The sequence below is a fragment of the Bactrocera oleae genome, chromosome 5 (assembly GCF_042242935.1).
Source record: "Bactrocera oleae isolate idBacOlea1 chromosome 5, idBacOlea1, whole genome shotgun sequence".
NCBI lineage: Eukaryota > Metazoa > Arthropoda > Insecta > Diptera > Tephritidae > Bactrocera > Bactrocera oleae.
The window spans coordinates 57328378-57352706 of record NC_091539.1 but is presented as its reverse complement, the minus strand read 5'-3'; the positions used below and the strand labels follow the sequence as shown (position 1 = coordinate 57352706).

At 32.0% G+C, this 24329-nt stretch overlaps 1 protein-coding gene across 7 annotated transcripts in view; it reads right to left on the bottom strand.

Moving 5' to 3' along the window:
- Window positions 1-114: 114 nt before the first annotated feature.
- Window positions 115-24329, bottom strand: part of Dsp1 (Dorsal switch protein 1) — a 52896-nt gene continuing 28681 nt past the window's right edge. For 6 of the 7 annotated variants that reach the window (XM_070110046.1, XM_070110047.1, XM_070110045.1 and 3 more), the window contains exons 3-6: window positions 13121-13282; window positions 6192-6355; window positions 5909-6083; window positions 1103-5824 (exon numbers count right to left, since the gene is read on the bottom strand). In XM_070110046.1, coding sequence (XP_069966147.1) covers window positions 5660-5824; window positions 5909-6083; window positions 6192-6355; window positions 13121-13282 — 666 coding nt within the window. In that variant the 3' untranslated portion in view covers window positions 1103-5659. Of the gene's footprint in view, window positions 5825-5908; window positions 6084-6191; window positions 6356-13120; window positions 13283-24329 lie in introns of all 7 variants that reach the window. The other variant, XR_004979289.2, reaches the window with a different exon arrangement.

The following is a 24329-nucleotide window of genomic DNA, read 5'->3' as shown; positions in this document are numbered from 1 at the left end:
GGTATAAATATTGAAAATCAATATTGGAATTAAAAAATTGCAACCAAGATTTTAATATATGGGAATTGTGACAAAACCTGACTACTTACTTAAATAAATTCAATTTAAAATACATTTGTCTTGTTGTTTTTTATTATTTTTATTTTATCATTTGTATTATTATCGTTTAATATTATTGTTGTAATTTATAATTTTTACGCATTTACTCTCATTATTTCACATTACAGTGTAAGAATTAAACTAATTGTTTACACATATGCCTAAATTGTGTATGTATGTGTATAGGTGTAGGTGTATACGTATGTATTATGTATTAGCTTACAAAGGGACAATAATCATTGCTGCCGTTATTAACATTCGACGACGCTTGTCATGCCTTAAGCGCTCTGTATGTTTCTTTTTTGTATTCATTTTTTGTTACTTCATTTTTATAAGTAGTTTAAACTTAGTTTCACTATTAACTTGTAATTTCTCTTCACTTCATAAAATTTTACGTTATTTGTTTGAGTTTGTTTGCTGTTCTTTTATATAAATTACTTCTCAAAGTAAATACTAGAGTGGATTTATGAGTGTTAAAGCGTGTCTTTACGCTATTACTTATTGTTTTTTGTTCTATTCTATTATAATTTGCATGGGCAAGGGTCATTATGTATGTATGTATATGCATGTATATAAATGAATTATCTGTATGTGGGAGGAAATTGTGATTAACTCTTTTTCTTTCTTACAATTTTACTCATTACTGTATATTTAATTTAATATTATTTTATCGGTACTTAACTTAATCAATTAATTAATAATTTCCTTTTGTATGTTTTGAATTTTTTTTCCATACATTTTGTATGTTTAATTTTGAAGTAAAATAAATGTTATTTGCTAATAAGTGAAAACTAAAAAAAAAAAAATAATTACGCTCGTAACACAATAACTAATTTGTATATTTCATATATGTAACTCAACTTACTACGAAGTTGCATACATACATACATGAGTATGTACATACTTGTGTATACATACATATGTATGTAATTATAATTGTATGTGCTAATTCATTATAGATACTGGTAAATTACATATTATTAAAAATCAACGAACAATGTAATTTATTATTTATTTTTGCTTTATTTTTATTTTTTTTTTTGTTGCATGAAACATATTTTTACACACTCTTGCATAGTTTGTAATTTTAAAAACTCTTTTGACCCGCATTAAATATACTTGCACAGGCTTTTAACTTATAAATAGTAATAAAGAGAAATTAAATTAATCAATATGTATGCCTATAAATTATAAGTTCAAAATTTTATATTTTTTGTATTTTACTCTAACACAAACGCACGCTTACTTGTTTTTTTTTTTTTTGTTTTCTTTTAATTAACAACTATAATTTTTATTTAAAGTTGAACTTATTTTTATAAGAGCATTCATATATACTTTTATGTTTCAATAAAAAAAAACACACCGCTCTTGGTCTGGAAGAAAAAGCTACAAATACATTGTTTTCTTTTCATTTTTGTTTTTTATTTTGTTCTACGCTAAAAAATTAGATTTTTTCATTATGTGTACAATGTGGTTATTACTGCCTTTCATATTTTATTGTTTTCTTAATTTTCATTTTATTAAATTTATATATTTGTTGGTTGGTGTTAATTAATTAAGTATGCATATATGTAAATATAGGCATTAGTGTCGGCTAAACTGCCACAAACGACGCTCAAACGACAGCTTTACTACCTATCATGCCCCTCCCCGATATTTCAGTCTGTCTTTGCAACGCGCTATTGTAACTATTCACTTCATATCCGGTGCAAGTCGCAATTTGAGAATCTGTTAAAATTTCGCTTTAGACATTAATTATATGCATGTATGTATGTGTATATTGCTTTCTATTGTAGTGAAAGTTTGGTGTTCGTTTTTTGCCAAGGATTTCGAGAGAGAGCAAAACTAATTTAGAGGCATCAAAAATATACATATGAGTGTATATAAGAATGTACATATGTACGTCTTAGCCATGATGAGTTATTAATAAATACTTGTAATTAATAAAAATAAAATCTCATCTAGTAATCTTCGAAAGTAAAATTGAGTTAAATGTATAAAGCAGCCATGCACAGACTTCTTCTCTGCTGCGAAATTCAACTGTTTACTTAAACCTTGTTGAATTTGAACAAAACGCAAATTAACTAATAAATATAATATAATGTACGACAAAAATTTTGAAAATATAAAATAAACTGGCATCTACATGTCTGCAACTGCAATTGAATACACATATGTATACGTACATATGTACATGAATACTCTCAAAACTTTGAGGTCGCATGAGTCCTAATCGGTCTGCATATGTATGTATGTACATAAAATCATTGCTTGTTTTTGTTATTACTTTCAATTAAAGTTCTTGTTTTTTTTTATTTTTAATATTACCTAATATTATGTAGTAAATTTACGTGAGTGTATATGTACGTATGTCCTCTACTGCAATTCTTTGACATTTGATTTTTTATAATCATTAAATTTAATAGGAATCTGTCGAGCCTGAAGTAGTTTGCATTTCATATTCATTTTTTTTACATAATTTTTAATTTTATCCGTTATTTTTTTTTTTGGGTTTTATGTGGCTTCAATGAAAAATGCATACATACGACGTATAATGCATGGTACAATTATATACATACATATATACAAAAGGTTCGATATACTAGTAATATGCACATACGAGTAGTACACGATTTTACACAGGGTGAACGCGGTGGTATTGATGACGAATTTAAAAAAAATCAAATAGTAATTTTCACTTTTGCAAAATTTTAAATGTCTGCCATAAAAAGACTACTAGTGGTAAATAAGGATACAAAAGATTATAAAGAATTCGAAAGCAATAAATGAGCTATGCAACATAGTAGCGTAAAAGCCATCATACTTAAATAGTGCAAATGTGTGGCAATTTCAAGCAAAAACAAAACAAATAGTCAAAGAAAATCCACTTCAATAGTTTTTCGGAAATTTTTGAGCATTGCATCAACCGTTTTTTTAAATTTGGCGTTTTAAAATTATTTCCTGTCGTCATGACCAATAATAAACAAATACTTTTTCCTGCAAATAACCATAAGAAATATACTTCTAAAAAGAGGGTGTAACCGAAATAGATGTTCTTAGTTTAAAATTTTGTGTTTTAACCAAAGTTACGAAAAAAATATTGCATATGATAATAAAAAAAAGAGATTTAGTTATACATCTTTTTTGGTTGAATTTCGAACTCTATATTTTATTGTTGATGACGACAAAATAAATTTGGTTGCCATAAGTTACCGGAATTTAAAGTATTCCGCACAAAAAATTTTACCACTGCACATTCTGCACAAATGCATAAATTAAAATACCCAAAGTGTTTAATTCATCTCTATCACTTTCAAACATTTATAATTTAACTGCAAATTTTATTTTTTTTAATTAGATTAACTAAATTTCAAAAAAATATTGTGTATTTAATTTATTAGCATTGAAGTATTCCAGTGGAATTAGCGATATAGAAAAAATCAGAAAAAAAACGTGCTCATATTGTTTTTCTTTAATGTCGTACAATTTTATGAAAATAAAAGCAGTTTGCTCGAAACATTGTGAATTTCCGCCTCCGTTTTCGTAAAACATTAACCAATAATTTTTCCACCCGTTCTCCACAAATTAAAACTTGTATCTTTTGTCTATATATGTATCTTCGACTATTCCCTCAAATTTCATGCTAATATTAATTTTAGATAATCTATTTACAATATCTTGATACCTGCAGATGTCCCTTTTTATTTTTGAAAGTGTTTATTTATAAACTTACCGGAAAGAGACAAGCTATTTTGAATTAAAATTTTTTGAAAGTGTATGTGTTTTACTTTTAAAAATATCCTGAGTGAGGTTTAGCAATCACACGGCGAATAATAAATCGCGTTTGTTGTGATTAAATTGAGTAAGTTTTCAAATATTAAACTTCACTTTACACAAAAATGGAAATAATTGAAACTACAGAATATGCAATTATGCAATATTTCGAACGGTATGAAATAAACACACTATTGTTTTTTATGTTTTCAAAAATATTACGAAAAAGCAAATTTTGAAAGTAGCCGTCAAAATTTTATGAACTCCAAGCGATTGCCAAAAGTGATTTGTGAAAAAAATTGCATTGTTTTTTTTTTGGGTTTTCACCATACGTATATTCTAAATCTTATCGTACATTATATAAATTTATTATATTGTTTGTTATTGTATTTTTTGCTGTTGTATGAGTGTAGTATACAATTATATAACTGTTGCTTATTCATATATGCATATATTGTGGCTAGCAGTTATACATAGTATGTTATATTATATGTAATAATCGCCTCAAAATATATTCACATTCGAGATACTCGTACATAGTTTTCATACAGAAATTCAACCGCACTTATGTATTTATAAAAATATTTCAAAATATTTTTTTTTTGTTTTCAGTTGTCCTTAAGCTTTGTCTTAACATTTCTTTAAATGTTTCATGTTTTATGATTTTGAAATGGTAAATATAAAATATTGTTTTACACGCTAAACGAACGAAAAATTGGTATTTCTATTTTTTTGTTTTTGTATTTATTTTCTTTTTGTAATTTCGTTTTATATCAACATTAAATGCTAGTTTTGAAAAATAATAATAATAACTGCCAATAATAATTGGTACGATGATAAAATAATAAATTCCAATGCGTTAGCATTTTAAGTCAAGCGCATACGACACTTTAATATTGACTTTTTCATTATATTTTCTCTTTTTTTCTTTTCTTATTTGCCCCTAAACTATGAGTGTCTCTCTTTAATCCTAACATTTATTGCTAATGTTACAATAAATCAAATTAATCGAAACAATATAATTATAAAATAATCGTATCTGAGTTGTTTGCCATTATTATTCAAAGATGCCTTTATTTCTACTCTTTAAACGATATCAACTAGCTATTGTTGGTGAGTCATGATTTGTGTTGTTTGATTTATTTTTTAATATTTGCTGTTATGTTGATCGCTTGTGTGTACTTCAACACTGAAAATGAGCAGTAATTTTTGTTTTGGGGAGTCGATTATTTGGAGTATTCCCTTTTAAAAAAAAAAACTCTATGCAGTTGGTTCTTGGTTTAATGAAAACTTAATAACAAATGAATGCATGATGTACGTACTTTTGTTTCGGTTTTATGCGCCGCCATGATTTTTAAAAGCAGTGTTGATTTAAAGTATTGTTACTTTTAGTACAGCATTGTGTCTTGGATTTCCTTGATAGTGCTTGCTGGATTTACAACTACTTTTAGCTTTGATTTTGCATTTGCGGCATACATATATACTACGTTTTGTATTTTACATAGAGTTGTTGTATGTACTTTCTCCCTGTTAAATTTCATTACTTCGTTTGTAATTCTCGTCTGTTTTATTGTTTTAATATTTGTTACTTTTTGCTTGATTTTTATATCTCATTCAATATTTCTGGTTTAATTCACTTAAATATTACGTTATATAAGTTCCATTTTCTTTTTTGAGTGGAAAATTGTTAATTCTTTCTTTTTTTTGTTAATTTTTTCTTTTGTTTTTTTTTATCTTATATGCTCCTCCTTCTATTTTTGCTTGTTTATTTTGTATTTGCTTAAATCTATTGATTTTCATCATCATCACCGTCGCCATCATCGTCTCCATGCTCCTCATGCTGCTGCGAACTTGCAGCGAGTAACGCGGCTTTCTGCGCTGCAGCCTGTTGTGCTTGCATTGAAGGCGCGGACATCGGAATTTTCCCGCTAGTTTTGTACTCGGTCATTTCCTGCAATTTATTAATTATTATTAATACAAATTATTTTATAAAGCCATAAAGGCTAAGTATTTGTTTGCAATTTGTTGCACTTACCCGCTCGTAGCGCGCCTTGTCCTTCTCAGCCATTAATTCGTACTTTTGCTTAACCTCGGGCTCTACATCAGACCACTTGCGGCCGAGCTCTTTGGCTATATCGCCAACACCGTACTCAGGATTCGCAGCTTTAACTTTGTTACGTTCGTCATTGCAAAACCAGAAGAATGCAGATCTAAAATATTCAACGAAATATTATTTGATTAGATTTTATATTCCATGGTGAAAATTTGATGAATTGCAAAAGTTTAATGAATGAATGCATTGTTAGCTACGAACTCACAATGATCTTTTCGGCGCGTTCGGGTCCTTAATCATTTTCCTCTTCTTGCCACGTCCTACCACGGTTCCTTTGGGTGGTACATAATTTTGCATCTCCATCTCATATCGCGCCTTATCTTTTTCGGCCATCTCATGGAAGCGCTTCTTCTCCTTATCCACCATTGTCTGAAAAAATAAAAATACAAATAATCACTATAAAATATGATAACAATGGAATACATAATTAAAAAGATATAAAACTAAATATATTTAAACACGTCAAAAGTTGTTCATTTGGCAAATTAAGTCAAAATATTTGCATTTTATGAAAAAAAACATCGATGCTACAACAACAAAGAGATTAAGGAAACTGTCACACGATAGTTCTTGACGATGTCTCGGTGGTTGCAATATAAAACCTTTTGTACTGATTGTACTTCAACAGGAGCACAGGGTGGTTCAGAGACGACATAATAGATAATAAAGCTTAGGTGCGTCGTCAGATATCCGCTCTACCTATTACATAAATACCTACCTGCACTATAAGAGGTCTTGCCTTTTAGAAGTGCAATATACTTTTTTTCCATCTATTTATATATTTTGCAATAAGCTATTATAGGTAGGTAGGTATGTATATAAGTATCTACAAGGATTTATTGTACCCATCATTACTGACCAAACATACAGCAACAATATTCCATCATTTAAGTTTTAATTTGCTTGGCAAACTTCATTTCTCACTACGCCATGCCAACAGTCATCCCCGCTTATCGTCCATTCCAGTCAAGTGTCGTTTGAGTCAAACTTCAATTTTATAGCTTTTGCAATCAGCGCACGTTCTTAGTGACATCCGCTCTACCGCCTCATCAGTTTTATAAAGGAAAATGTGTTTTCTGCATTAAAAAGGATAAATTGCCTACACCGTCCTTTCAATTTATTTTGTTGGATTATTTGGCGAGGAAAAGGTATTTCTAATGGTCAGCAGGCGTAAGTTTGTGGAAATTAATTGTGCAGAGCGCTTCGAAACATATTAACGCATGAAAAAGCTGGTGGTCATACAGGCTCACATACACACAGGTCACGTGTGAGTAAGTCTTATATTTCCGTTTATCTGCAGGACATCTTTAATTTAAGCGCATCTAATGCAAGCAAATTTATTAACATACATATGTCAGTATACTCTTAATTGATCCATAATTTAAGCTTATTCCATTAATCACCTCCTTAAAAGCCATTCATTAAAATCACAATCAGTTCGTATTTCTCTTTAATTTCGTAATTTGCTGTAAAACTGCTTTTTGTCTGTTTTAAAGCCAAAAGCTGTGTGCTTCATATTACAATATTTGCCATTAAATTTCCTCTTTCGTCCCGACGCCAATAAAATAAGCCACGAACAACGACACAAACCAACAGAACCAACCAAAAACCCAACCCATAATTTCCACCACTAGCAGTGGCAATCCCAGCTGACAGCACTCAACAGAGCGTACCCTGAAAATGCTATGTACAATTTTATATACATACATATTTATGTACAAAGTACCTATATATATATATGTAAATACTTATGTATATGGTATATAGTGGACTTAAGCAATCTACCCGGCACCCAATACGCCCACTTTTCACCTTAGACATTTGAAGTTGACCGAACTATGAAGCAAAGTGCTGAAGTGCAAAAAAGAGTATGCCTCACAAACAAATATGTATGTATGTATGTATGTCTACATATAAACTCCTTGATATCGGGTTCTAGCAAAATTAACCTTCAAATGTATGAATAAACTTTTGATGTTTTTATGAAATGTGACACTGTCTGATGATGTTGTTAACAAAACATCAAATTCAAGCGAATCCTTTCAGACTAACCGTCTTGTCTGCCAATGGAGTTGGCATTTGATATTTTCATATAAGTGTGACACTTTATAAAAATTATTTGGAATTTTCAAAACATTAATATTCTAATTAGCTCGCGGTAACGCCAGAAATAATGCTTATCATTTAGAAAACTAGATTAAATGTATAAAATCTTCTCGATTAATTTTAATGAAATAATAAAAAAAAACCGTCCATTTTTTAAATAAAAATTAAATAAACTTGAAAAATTGCAAAATCGGTACATAGATTTTAAATATGTATTTTACATTGCAGAAATCTCAAAACAAAAAGCTGTTATTTAAAAACATTTTACTAAATATAAGTTTACTTTTTCTAAACGCAAAAGGACACAGGGTTAACAGTCTTTGATCCATTGGACTACGTGCAACTGAAAACGACGCAATTACTTTATATAGCATATACTTATACCTAATATACCTAAACACAGCAAAAGCCCCAGGTATATGTATATATTATATATATATATATATGTATATACATATCTATATATATATATGGTACAAGGGCAGGACTAAGTTACTGCTGGATTTTTGAGTCGCAAACTTCCTCTCGCTATCGCCTCGATAATGGAGAAGATGGCGGACAGAGCATATGCCACTGCGCAGAATTTTAAAATAATAAGTGAGTAGTAAGTAAAAAGAGAGAAAGGCAAAGCTAAGAGAAATATATAATGTGGTGGAAGAATGGGTGGAAAAATAACGTTCTGGCATTGATTTTTGTGTAAGCCAGCTTGTGATGACGACAGCGGTAGTGATGTGTTGTTAAAAGCCACCCTTAAAATACAACATAAACGCACACATAGAAAAACAATATATATCGATATATGCATATACTATTCGTACGTGCGTATGTATGTATGTATAAAATCCGGCTGGCAATGTGACACAAAAATTAATCTATATGGATGGCACAACTTTCAGATTACTGATTGCTATTAGTAAAAGCAACGCTATCGGAATCCTGCAGATTTGTCTCTTTATATCTTATATTCATATATACTTGTACATATTTGGGGTCCTTTGGAAACAAAAAGTAAAACTGAAATACTTAAAGTCTATATGAATTATCTTAACTTATCTATATGCTCTGTTACCGTTTACTTCAGCTTTATTACTATAAAATAAATAGTTCCTAAAAAATTTACCTCAAGCGGCATATAAAACTCAAATAAAAACCAAAAAACACAACCAAAAAAAAAATATAACAAAACATATTCATTTCGGCTGAACCGATACTCTTCCCTTCTTACGAATATTTTTTATAGCATAAAATAATAATAAATAAGTTTAAAGATATTTATCTTGATTTTAAGCGATCAGTTTGAATGGCAGCTATATACTATCTATAGTGGTTCGATTTGAACAATTTGTTCGCTGATTGTACCGTTACCTTACACAACAATCTACGACAAATTTTCGTAAAGGTGTATTGTCAAATAAAAAAAAAACTTTCATACGAAGACTGAATTTTGATCTGTCAGTTTGTATGGCAGATATGCGTTACCTTTGACAATATTTCATGAAGAAATCTTGTCAAATAAAAAAGTTTCCCATATAAGGACTTGATTTTGATCGATCGATTAATCTACAAGTATATGCAGACAGACAGATCGACATGGCCGGATAGACTCAGCTAGTCACGTTGATTAGTTATATATACAGTTACTGACAATAAATATAATCAAAATTTCATTCACATGATGATTGGTGGTTTAATGGATCCCAACTTTTCTTTTACAATCTTCCACAGGTTTTCTATAGGATTTAAATCCTGAGATTGCGCCAGCCAAGTCATAACATCGACTCCTCGATCCAATAGCCAAATCTTGACCACACCCGAGGTATGCTTCGGATCATTGTCATGCTGGAACTGCCAAACTAAAGGCATGTATTACATCTTCTAAAATTTTAAGGTAGTGATAACGGTCCATGATTTCCCAAATCCAAAACGACGGTCCAACTCCGTACCACGAAAAACATACCCATACCATGATATTACCACGTCCGTGTTTGAAAGCTTTTGTCATGTACCGGGGATTCATTTCAGCATTCTTCGGACGTCGAACCCAATCTTTTCCATTGCACCTACCATATTTATTTTAGATTCATTGGACCATAGGATTTTACACCACTTTTTTGTATTTTTGTCAAGATTGGGATTTTCCAGGACAACCTTCCAAAGAGATTATTTTCTAAAAGACGATGCGCAACGGTTCCCGAAAAAATTTCTACACCCAACTCTCTTTGGATAGCTACAGAGGACTTGAAAGAATCGCTTTTTGATAAAATCTTTAATCAATTGTCATCCCCCTTTTCCCTTTGGGTATAACGGTTATTTTGCAAATTTTTAATAAGCTTAAGTTCTGCCGCTTTGTAGTGCTTCTCTCGGCCCATTTCTTCTATAAATTATACTTAATTGTAACAAGATGTCAAGTATTAACAAATATCCTAAAGTTTATATACTTACAATATAATTTTTTATTAAATAATGCCTATAATTGATATATTTATTCCTTGACTCTATTTTTTTTTCACGACAACAAATACATACTATTGATAACAGTAAAATTTAACTGAGCTACCATCATGATGTTTTAAAATACAAATATTGTAGGAATCGATTACCGGCAAAACGTGACCGAACTTTATCAGACAAATATTATAGATTAATTATTTAGAAACCATCTATTTGATTATATTTTATTGTGTTACTGTATACGTTACAGGGTCTCCGATGCTTCTTTCTGGGTGTTACACACTTTGTAGCACATTAAATACACTCTGTTCAGGGTATAAAAATAAATCATAAATCATCTTTATAAAATTGCGCATTTTTTCTTCATGACAAGGACATTGATTGCCACTTCCTTTTAGTCAAGCCGGTAAATGCATATTAAGCAGATAATAGACTTTCATCCAAATAAAGTGAGAAAGTAAGCAAAATAATTTAAAAAAAATGTATTTTGTCTCTTAAACTGCAATAAAACTGGATAAATACGTATTAAGTTTCTATAATATCGTACAGGCAATATATGTACATATGTATATGGGCAAAAATGCAACTCAGTATGTTGTAAATTTAGGTTACACAACAATAAACCGTTAATATATACTTTTTTTTACTTTCAATATTCACACTCTTACGTAACCTGCAGCATAACCAAAAATTTATTTGAACTTTCACATACTTCGCGCAGAAAAATTAACTATACGAATAGGAAGAGGCATACCGTCTGCAACTAGAGGCGAACCCGCCACCTACACCTATCCTTCGCCGATTCTTCCTTTAGGCTTTATAAAACCTTGGTATGCATGTAATATATATGGATGTTGTCATCGTCCTTCTTACATACCGACAAGTCTACACTTCAGCAGTTTTCAAATGCAGCAGGACGTTGATGTTGAGTGGCAAATGGTTATGTTGCAGACGGTCAACAACACACTTACATATAGTAGTATGTGTGTGGACCATTTGGATAAGAGGAGCGCAATAAATGTGAGGAGGCATCTACAGAATTGCATTTCCGTCATTAAATGAATTCATGTTTTCCAAGCGTTGCCGCCGCCTGCTTCCACACCAAATAATTTTACATGCACTTGCACACACAAGTAAGCGAGCAAACAAGCACCTATGTGTATGTGTGCGTACATACATACATATATATTTGGGTATGTTGGTATACTGAGAATATTTTTAAAAGCTCGTCTGCGGCCCCGAATCGTTGTCGTCATCGCCGGTCACCCAGTACCCCTCCCCCTAGCGCTTTTGACTTTCCGAGTTCTACCAGCATTTTTTTTATGATCCTTTCAGCAATTCTTCTTTCAATTTTTGTTTTTCTTTCACTTTATTTTGTGCATTCAACTTAAGTACCAATTCATCCTTTCTTTCTATATTCATTTTTGTTTTTGTTGCATTGCTGCCGGCAGCCACTTAAATATATTTTTTTTAAAACACCTCTCATGCTTGTTTTCTCTCACCGGTCGCCGCTCGGTGAATGCACTATAATCGTTTTTGTTTATGCTGCGAAAGCATATATACACACAACGCTCAACACCCTCGACTCCTTTCGTTCTTTCTATACCTTTTTGCCTTTTTTTTTTGCACAGATTTTACATACAAATATGTATATATGTATGAATGTATAAAAACGGCAAACAATTTAAATAGAGTACAAAGCGATGAGTGTGTGTGTGTGTGTGTGTGTACCATATATAATGAAGAGTAAAATAATGTAACACAACAATAAAAACAAATATATAAAAGAATTCCGACAACATCGAATCATAAAAAAGTGTTGGCAAGGACATCTTAAAGCAAAGTGGGTGCCGCTGCTGCTTTCGCTTTCAGCCATTGTTCGGTGTTTTTCAACAAATCTTTTTACTTATTTTTATTGATGAAAGCGTAAGTACTTAAATAACAAAGTTAAGTGGCGACAGGCGCCCATATCTGCTAGGATTGACAAAAGAAAGATTGTTATTGTTGTTGTTGGAGTTGTGTGCCTCTTAATTGAATTATGGTGCTAATAGGCATGCACTTTAAAACTTATGGCAAGTACTTCGTAGTCATCCACGTTTTTGGTAAAACATGACAATATAAAATACGCACACCATCGATGTATGTATATTTAACATTAAAGTGTCTTTAATATAATATTATGTTTTCTATGAAAATGAAAATATTTAAAGTTCATATAACTACGGATCAATGATTGTCGATTTATTTTGAACTAAATTAAACTGTATGAACGCGGAGTAAACTTTCTAATTAAAGTTTTCTGTTTAAAGGAGATTAGATTAGTCGGTAAAATAGCGCAGCTGACAAATTGATTAAACTTCTCAGAAAAAAAAACTTATTAAGAAACGAAGTCAAAATTGGTTAAACAAAAGAAGTCTATATTTAATAACGCCACAAAATCTTAAACACCTTAAATAGTAAGTGAACTAACGTTTAAATTCCGTTTGCCATTTATGGTTTCTTCTTCGCTGATTTAATTTATCAAATTTACACAACGTGACTTTAGTGATTTTTTAGAAAAAATTTGTACGAACTTACCTTCCATCGCTCAGCGCACTTTCGGGAGAATTCGGCAAAGATGACTGTCTCATCGGGATGCTTCTTCTTGTGCTCCTCTCGGCATGTTTGTACAAAGTAAGCGTACGCTGTCATACGGCCTCGGGGCTTCGCATCAGCTTTAGCACCACGAACCATCGTGCTCTATATTTTTGAGAAATAGAATATAAAAAAAAATATGAAATTAGTAAAATTTTATTTACAAGTGGCTTAAATGATAAGTTTTTATAAATTCTTACATAATTGTATACTTATACTGGCATATACGCTAAAACTCCACCCAATGATATGAAAATTTCGACTAGATCTCTTACTTATAACAGTACTTTTTTTTAAATATTAATATTGCTTATAATGATATGTTTGCTCTGAATGAATGGTTTCTTCGACACTTCGTGATTTGGGTCAAATTTTATATTGCTACAATTTGAATAAAATATATATTAGGGGTGTTGGGGATTCCAAGACAGATCATTTGCGTAGTTGTCAGACTTGCAAACCAATTCTGATTTTCAATTGTGTCACAGAATCTGATTAGATTTTCGTCTTTTCGAACATATGCCAAAAACCAATATTCGAATCAGCTGTTTACTATTATGACAAAACAGTCAAATGAATAAATTTGAAAGCGTTTGTTAAATAACAAATAAATAAATGACGATAAATAAATCGTAACAATATAATTTATTGTAATTTTTTAACTTTTATTTCAAATCTGTCAGCGAATATCCTCTTGCTTTGTTTCTGATAACAAAACCTATAAAATTGGTTTACGTGCCACCCAAAACCGATACAATTTCTGTTTCGAACGTCAAACCAATAATTTCTGAATTCAGGACATCTACCTTTTTTTATCGATTTCAATTCCGATTCCGACATCTATCAGATTCTACAACAGCCCTGATTAAGTTTATCACGATGTTTATAAGGAGGAAACGTCGGGGATCCTATAAAATATATACATATAATATAAACGAGCTGAGTCGATTTAACCATGTCCAACTGTCTGCATATACGCGAAATCCTCTCAGTTTTTGATATCGATTTGAAATTTTGCACACTATACACGTTAAGCCAAGAAGCTAGTTATTTTTCGGGACCGCCGATATTGGACCACTACAGTATATAACTGCCGAACAAACTGGTCAGTTCAAATCAGGTGTTATACGGTAAACTTTTTTAATTGACGCGATATCTTGACGAAATTCGGCATAGATTATTGTGCAACAAATTGTTCAGATCGGATTACTATAGCATGTAGCTGCCATACAAACTGATCTATCAAAATCAAGTTCTCTACTTTTTTATTTGTGAAGGGTATTTTAGTTTCGGCACAAACGAAGTTAACGCTCTTTCTCTTACTCACTGTTCTCAATTTACTTTAAATATCTATTTTTGACATAAGTGGCAACTTCGTCTACTGCACATATGCACACATACATACACATGAATAGATAACAACGACAATGCAGCAGAGATGAGCCAGCAAAATGAAAAATGACTTTGCAATAGAATCTCATCGCATCAATAACAAATTATGCACACATACACACACATACCAATTATACATTGTATTATACTTGTATTCAATACATAAAATTTACTTGCAGCACGAGCAATAAAACAATAAATTAACAGTTTACATAGGGTTTTATACATATACAAACACATAAATAAATACTATATACATATACATTCCAATGGAAGCTGAGCAACATCCACATGTATAAATAGAATATATGTATTGCATATACTCTTATATGCATGTGTCCATATTTATAATTAAGGTGCCGGCGTCGATGCTGGTGTTGAAGTTGACAGTGATGAAGTGACGATAGGCAAACAGCCAGCCAAACTCATGGCAGCCACAAGTGCATATACATACATAATGTATTGTTGCCACACAAGTGTGTGGGAGTTGTGCAAATATCTAAGTTTACACATCGGTGGAATTGAAAGATAGCAAAAATATATACATATATGTATACATAAAGTATGTATAATATATACATATATAAGTTCCAATATGTATGTATATCTATTAGTAACTGCTATGCACATATATAGCATGCCATGTTCATAGCTAAAATAAAATGCAGGCTTTGTGCGCCACCAGAAGAAGACAGCGCCAAGCAAAGGATGTTGAGTTGAAGCAAAGTTGTCAGTTTCCAGGCAGCCAAACTGTTGTTGCACTGTCACCAAGACCTCTGTTACAGCAATGCCGTGGATTAAGTGCAAGTGCAATGTGTATTTTGTACAATATGAGTAATAATATGGTAGATGAAGGTGGCCTGTCGGGCAATTATTTATTATATCGCATTTAATTCCCTCTGGTGAACAATGTGATGCTGATGAGGCGGCTAAAGCTTCTAGCTATTAAGTACATACATACATACATATGTATGTATATATGAAAATAAAGTTGATGATGATGAAAATGTTGAAGTGATTATACGAAATGCAGTAGTTGCCACTGAAAGACGAATTTTATGAGACCATGTCTTAGCGATCGAACGATGTTGGGAAATCGATTTGCAATTTGCAGCTTGAGAAGATACGTCAGTGAACAGTTTAAGCCGAAGCGTAGTTGAAATAATAAAGTACATATTTGTAAAATTATTCGTTTATGCAGTTGAATAAATTTTATTTTATTCTATAGTTTATTGTTTCTATTTACTTTGAATGTGACACGACTGAGCACTCTGCTGCATATTATTTTTCTAGTTTTCTGCGGAAGTGCAATTATAATAATGTTGCATCATATTTCAATTGGTCTAACCACAACATTCATATTTACTACGTAATAAAAGTGATTTACACGATTACAAGTAAAAACAACTTGGTTTTTAAAATGAACGAAGTCTAACATTTTAATTGAATTATTATTAGATTTAGAAGACCATTATTTCACACTAACACACACAATTTACATATTTATGCATATTAATTAATACCAGAAAATAACAACGAAACTTTAGATATTAATTGATACTATTCAATTTGTAAATTGAGATATGTCGTTTTGAAAATCAAAAGTTGTTTGGTGAATAATCAGATCCAGGAAATCAATTGTACTTGATTTAACTAAACTCTCCAAATTCCTTGGAAAACCTCAATTTATCAGAACACGTTTAGACGGTTTAACATATAGAACGTTATTTCATACTTATGACCACAGTTGCGTAAATTTGCATGTCATAGGACTTACTCATCAAATATCATCAAGCGGAAATACAATTAAAATTATCTAACAGCGCATTTATAAAATAATTTAAAAATTATGGTACACATATAGCATATCTATAAGGTATGTATGTACATATGTATGTGGGGAATAACAGACTATTAATAGGATATAACCGAGAAAAATCTGACGGCTTGCCCCGAAATGAGTTTCAATATTTGAACATCTGTGAAATTTTACTCTATTTTAATGGGCACACCTAGTGTGAAATGAAAAAAAAAATTATTTCTTTTGAAAATAACAGAAATAAAATTTTAAATTAATATCTCAAATATTTTTGGAGTTACAGTCGTCTAAAGTGCAGCCGCAGTTCAATTAGCTCTATCAGTTTATCTTTAAACGCGTTTTTTGAAAACAGCATTTTTCGCATCTGCTTGTGTATCTGTTCGGAGACAAGTGATCCGATCACTATCAAAAGTATTCTGCATATTTTGATCAAAATCGAATTTAGGCATTCTAAATAAGACGGTGAAGTTCAACTTTTTTAAACGCCATCTTCTAGTGAGTTTTTTTTTAAGTTTCATTCACGGAAAAGTTTCAATCAGGACAACAATGGTGACTTTTTTTCGCGTCGACAGTGATTGCGTGCAACTCAAAAATTATTTACTAATTCTTGGAATATGTATAAATATGCCCTCAAAATTGTAAAACAATTGATACAGTAATTTTTGTGCTTAATTCCCAAAATTCGCCTTTTTTTGGCCTTACCCACTAAGTGTGGTTAACCCTTATGTTAGTAACCGGGTACCCAGGTACCCAGCGCGGTATATTTGTGTGAATAATTTTAAAAAAATTCAATATTTCATTTTAAGCTCTCAAATCGTCGTTTTTTAACTTAAAAAAATGCTATTTGTGAGTTCATTTTTTAATTTTTTTTTTATTCTACGTTGTTATTATTTTTTTCTTTAAATGGTCACTGACTATTAATATTTGAAGAAAACAATTTTTTAGAAAATTTTTTTTTAATAAAATAAACAAAATAATAATAATATTCAGATTGTGGGTACCCCGGTACCCGGTTGCTAAAAGACGTCGGTAAAGTTGATTACTAACATAAGGGTTAATAATTACTAAAATTTTAAATAATGAAATATATATTTTATTATTGTATTATTATTTTAAATGAAGTATTAGCTATTGTACATAAGCTACACTTGTTATTAATCATAAGTTCTATAATAATAAGTAAGAAACTATAAAAATTGTAATTATACGTAATTATTTACAGTCAGATGCTGCCATGTTAATAGCCTGAAAGTCCAACAGGCAGCTCGTAATTTATTATTTAAAATTAAATACAACCCAAGCTAATATAAGCGTGTTAAAAATCTCACACTGAACAATTACTGTACGCAAACAATATCCATATCTGAATCCACCTTGCGTACACCGCCCAAAGTGCAGCACTCTAATATTGATCTATAAATGTAATACTCTCAGGAATCACATTCAAACAAATATATTGTACTATCAACAAATACACACGAACCATGAAAATTCATGAGCCAATTGCAAAAATATGCAATTGAAGTTACTCATACGCCATGTAGACCCTCAAACAAAACAGAAAACTTTGCCCATACAAACAAGCGAGTACGATATTATGCAAAGCGGAGCAACAGTGCGATTGTTATCGTGAAGCCTAATCAGCAAACAAATCAGATCAGCGTATCATAGCAAAACGAATGAGAAATAAAAACAAAAACCGATAATTGTCGTAGGTCAGGCAGGCGGCAAATTTGTAGTAAGTACGCCAAACCTCATTGACTAATCAAATACAATACATATTCGTATTCTGCTTATATATATGTAGGTTTGTGCCATGTGTCAATTGCTTATTTTCTTTTCTTTTTTTCTAAAATAAAACTTGCATCCAAACAAACAACCCATTACAGTGAACTGCCGGTATTTTTAGCTGCTAGAAAATCATAAAGTAAACAAAAAATTAAATACGTATGACTCAGGTGTGTAGTAGGGCGCGCATCAGTGTTTGTATGTGCACATGTGCATACAAAATTTCAACGCAGCATTCTGCAAAGTGACACAACACAACGGTAAACACCAATCTACATGTGTACATACACAAATAGCGTATGTACATATGTATGTATGGCGTGGCGTGTGGCGCCTGTGATTGCGAGCAAAAAATGGAATGACTAAAACGTTGGCGGCGCTGTCGCAGCACCAAGAGTTGCTGTTGCTGACTATGGCAACATGAACAACAACAAAAACTAAACCAAAATGAAGCGACACCAACAGCAACAACAACAAAGCAAAGCAGCAGCACTCGGAAAACAATAAAAAATCGAACTGAACACACAACCAACCAACTGTTGCGCGCGTGTGAACAAAGGAATAAAAATTATACATACTTTTTTCTGGCTTCGCTTATTTTCATTTGTGAGTTTCGTTTATTTTCTCCCCTACAAGCGGCGTAAACAAAAGCAACAAACAAAACAAGAATGTAGACTCTAAATGTAAGATGAGCAAAAAAAAACCGAAAACACCAGCGCAGCGCAAACACACGCACACACATACACAGAGAGAGATACACATACCTAATAAAAGCCGTGCTCATGTGCATATTTTTATACAGTGATGTGCATATTATAACAGATAAACATACATACAAGATATATGTGTGTACAAATGTATATACAATACAAATTAAATATAGATAAAAAGCGGCAAGTTAAAAGCTGCTAAGCAATTGCCACCTCGCAGAACGGTTGTTGGACAAACTGTTGGCAGACTGTTTGACGCCGGCGCTATGCTACGTATGCGCAAACATATCTACAAACACAAGTTTGAGTGTAAGTATATCTATCAGCACATTCACGTGATAATAACAAAGCAAGAGCGAATGCACAAAAAAGATTTCACAGCAATAAAATTTAGTGCAGAGAAAAAATCAGCTACAACAATAACAGCAAAGTCGGCATATAATACCATAGAAGCAATCACAAAATACTAACAAAACATAGCAAACACCAACCAAATCAGACGAAACCAAAACCAATGTGGCTTAGTGAGTGGCTGACAGACGGACGGACGGACGGACTGACTGAATGGCTGGTTTGTGGCTTTTTTGGCTGTCTAGCTAGCTACTTAGTGGCGGTTTGGCTGCCCTGGACGACTCACTCGCTCATTGACGCTATTACTGATGCCATTATTTTTGCTGTTATTATTGTTACTGTTATTGTTGTTGTAGTTGTTGCTTTCACTGTCTGCCGCTGCCGGTTGTTAGTGAATGAACAGGCACATCTCAGACTAGTCAACACCAATAAATGAATGAGTGAATGAATGAAATTACGTGTGAGTATACATATGTATGTATAATATATAGAACAAAGCAAAAAATCACATTCAAGCAAATCACATTCATAATAGAATTTAAATATGAGCATTTAGTATAAGAACAAATATACAAACAACTGCACATACAATACAAGTACAGAGTGTGCACGCACGCACATAGCAGCGGTGAGGAAATAAAAGAAATTTTAATGCACACACACACACATTCATATATATATAAATACGCGCGTCAGCAAAATAAAAACCAACTGACGAACCAAATGACTGGATGACAAATACATAAACGTACAAACATACAATACATAAAAATGTAAGTGCATACAAAAACGAGGGATCCCCACACGAATATGCATAAAGAGTAGATGTTAAAATAGCACTACATATTAAATGGAAATATTGGCAGTGATATATAAGTACACATGTACGCATGTCCATTTGTTTGTAGTTTTGTACCTACACATCACCAACAACGAGCAATGATTATTGTTGCAGGCTACTGTTGCTCATACAACGCACATTCAAACAAACTATATATACTTATACGTATGTATTTTTTATTGTTGTATTTATATAGGTGTTATCGTTGCAGTTGATATTTTTCTTTTTGCTTTGCACACAATACAATTCGTGATTATTATACTTTTATTTTATTATGTTTTGTTGTTACTTAAGCTCTTGTGTTTGTATGTATCTATTTGTTCACCGGCTGGCTGGAGGTTGCATTCACCCACAAAAGCTTTTATCTAATTTTCATTCTATACGTATGTATGTATGTACAACAATAAGAACAAGGAAGTATATATTAATAACAATAAATGTGTGAAAATCACGAATAAAATATCGGGCAGCGAAATTGGAAGAAAGAAGAGCAAAAAGTAGGAAAATTCGATGTAGTGTTCTAATGTTTATATAATTTTTGCTAGTAAATTTGGAGTGAAAATTCAAAATCTATACACACACACATGTAGTATTAGCCCAAATTAGGGGAAAACCAGAGTTTCCTATATTTGTGAACTTATGAAATACTAATTTCTCCAAATTTTTGAACTTACGAAACACAGAATTTACTAAATTTGTGAGCTTATGAACACAGATTTCAAAGTTTGGGAATTTATGAAACACAAATTTCCCTGAATTTGTGAACTTATGAAATGCAGAGTTCTCAAATTTGTGAACAAATTTCAAAAGACAAATCTTGTGCAAAATATTATTGGAGATTTCTACATTTCCCTTTTCGTTGCTCTTAAAAATTGTATTCAAATTACTGGGTAATGAAAAGGCTTATCGATGTGTGTAGTTTAATTGGAGAAAAAAAAGAGGAATGAAAAAACAATATACAATATTTTACTTCTTCAATACAATACATCAAACGACCCTGGATGGAATTCCTCCACTGTGTGCCAATGGCTCGGCAGGTATAAACATGTGCTAGTAAATATATCACAAACATTAAAAACTGCTGAAAAATGAGAGACTCTACCGACTTCATAGGAATAATGTTATGATGGACTGAGCTGGAACATGTGCAGTATATAAAAACTTTTTATGCTTACGAATGAATGATCCGGTATTATACATTATTACATTATACAAGATTAACAGATTTAAATAGCACATTATAGCAATTTCTTTTATAAAATCCTCTGTACTTCGGAACACATCTTGATTAGTGTACACTTGTTTATAAAAAAAACACATTGCCATAAAATCGCTACAGGTACTTATTCTCATTCATAAAAATTTGTTGCGCACCTTGTATACATAAATATGCCATATGTTTATGTTTTCGTTTTGTGCCATAAAATCTACAAACGATTAACTCTTATTATTGCTTAATGGAGCTGCTGCTGGATGCTAGTTGTGCTGTTGCTATTAGCCAATGTTATGATTGTCATAAAAACTGTTATTATTGTTTTGTCTGCTCTTTTTGGAATTTTTTTTGTTTTTTTTTTTTGCTGCCAAGTTAACGCCACATCGGCAATATACCTCATTTCTTTGGACTAATCAATGAACGGATGATGGATGAATGAACATAATATGTATGAATGCACAATAAACTAGGTGAAAAAATAGAAAATACACGAGCAGACATACAAAAACGATGGAAATAAAATTTACTTAAATGAAAATGAAAGCAGATAGGGCAAAGAAAAGATAAAGAAGTAAATGTGCGGAGTAAGGAGGAGTGTGAAGTTTGAAGTCGCACGCTATTAAAATGTAACTATATCTATGATAGTAATAAAAACCGAAAGCTGACTAATAGAAACTGACTAATAGGCAAATGTGACTCATTTGAAGAATGTCAGAGTGAAATTTTGTGGACAAATGAGTGAGTACAATGTTCATGGCAATCTTCTGTGACACATCAATATGTACTGATAATGAATCGATGTTTTGGAGTGAGATATAACCTTCAAAATGATAAAACATACCAAAAGTAACGTTCATGAATATTTCGGTATGCGAAAGCTCTATGCACAGTGGGTGCACAGGGAGCGCACAAACAAAAAAAGTATTTAATGGCTATTAATAGTACATGAATCTGTCCAATGGTAAAAAATCCGAACTTTTGTCTTGAGAGGACTGTCCAAAGTGTGCAGGGATCCAACAGTATGCTACCATATTATGACGTCTATGTTCTGAAAGAGTGGAATTTGACCTTTCCACTAACTGCAAATACAAGTATTATATAGCATTATTAAGACGTTTGAAGAACGAAATCGCAACGACCAAAGAAAACCACCGTATAACTACTTTTGAATATACAGTATTTACCTTTTCCGTTCTCACATTGTTTTGTATATTTGCAAAAAAAAAATCACAACAATGCAAACCAAACAATGAAAAATATGCCTATAATGCCTCATTACTCATACTTCATTGTGGTTGACTGTTGCTTGCGCCTGTTGCATTTGAAAAGAGCAAAATACCAAATAAAATAAGAGTAAACAGCAAAAAGCTGCCACAATAAGGATAATGGATGGTAATGTTGACAAACAAATTACCTTTTCTTCTGCTTAAATTTTGCGCCTCATGCCTAAACATTTACACACGACGACTTGTGGACACAGCATTAGACGAGTGGGTGGACACAATAAAGGTTATATTGTGTTATGAGAAAAATTCTGTAAGAAACGTGTATAAATCGAAAAAAGGGTGAGGCTGGAACACAGCTGACAGCCATTTTCAATACTGCCGATAATTTCTTACCGCCAGCGAAAAGTTCACAAAAGAGAAACAATAGTTTTTCAAAACTTCAACAACATAACAAATATACTTGTAGTAAACAAAAATATGAGATGATAGACAACAACCACATCTAGTGGAAAAATAGCATGTCAACCACCCGCCATCTGCGCTACTCTCAACCCAAGCAACAATAAGTTATTAGTTAGGGGCGCACAAATGATTATCGCATTTACTGTTGCTCCACATATCTTAATATGTTCGTATATAGCAATTCTAACACTTGAGTGTGTGTGCAGCAATTGTGTTCAATAAAATTCAATAAGCAAACAAGTGAATAATTGAAAAAGTGAAAAAGTGACCCTTCATAATGTATATTCGGTTTAGCTCATAACAAGAAGAGCAACGGAAGGGATTAAGTGCTCTAAGTGGCAATATTAGAGGGTTGCTCTGTAATGTAAATAACACAACTTTGGAATAACCTGCTTAATGGTGAAAAAAATATATATATTTCTTTTTATGATTGCGTTAGCAAAGTTTTTTCGGCAATACATACGGTAGCACTAGGTCATGGTGTACGAAAAATTCCGCTCATTGAATATTAAAATATTATTAGCATTCATCCCTTATCATAGTAAGGCAAATGTTGAAGTGCATTTTTGCAAGGAATATGTTTTTTATACTTATAAGTATAAAAATATATCAGCTGTGCGAAGGATTACGGTATTCAAAAATTTATATATTTTTATTATTGGACAATATATGTACAAGTATGTATGTAGACTTCTAAATTTAGTGTACTGGTATGCATACCATCTGATTAAATTTGATCCGGACTAGACTGCGCGCGCAAACCCAATATAATATATAACAATTTTTTCTTAGATTGGTATAACCTTTTAATGCTCGTGTGAAGTTTGATCTCCATATATCAATTAGTGCGTATTTTGTTTACGAAGCGAATAGATTTTCTGGCGATTTTTACCACAACGAGTTTGCTGGAAATTTTCCCAGAGAAGAAGATGCCACAGAATCGTTGAAAATATTGCAGAACACAAAAATTTGAGTGGCAGCAACCATTGAGTGGAGGTCGTGAAGTAATCGAAAACTTGACTCATGCCAGTCATCCAACACCCTCTGGTAATCGTTAGAGCTAGTAGAGCATCTCAACATCAATGATAGACTCGTTCCAAATGACTTGAATCTTTTGCAAAAACCACGTCGTGTAGAGAACAAAAGAGATGCTTGACCACGTAACTGAGAACCCTACATTCATCAAACGCATCATTAATGGTAACGGGACGTGAACTTATGAATATAATGTCGAAACAATCTAACAAATGGCGCTTTAAAAATGAGCCAAAAAATCAATGCTTATTGCCTTCTTTCATTACCATGTTGTGGTTCACCTTGAATTCGTTCCACATGGCATGATTGTGACTG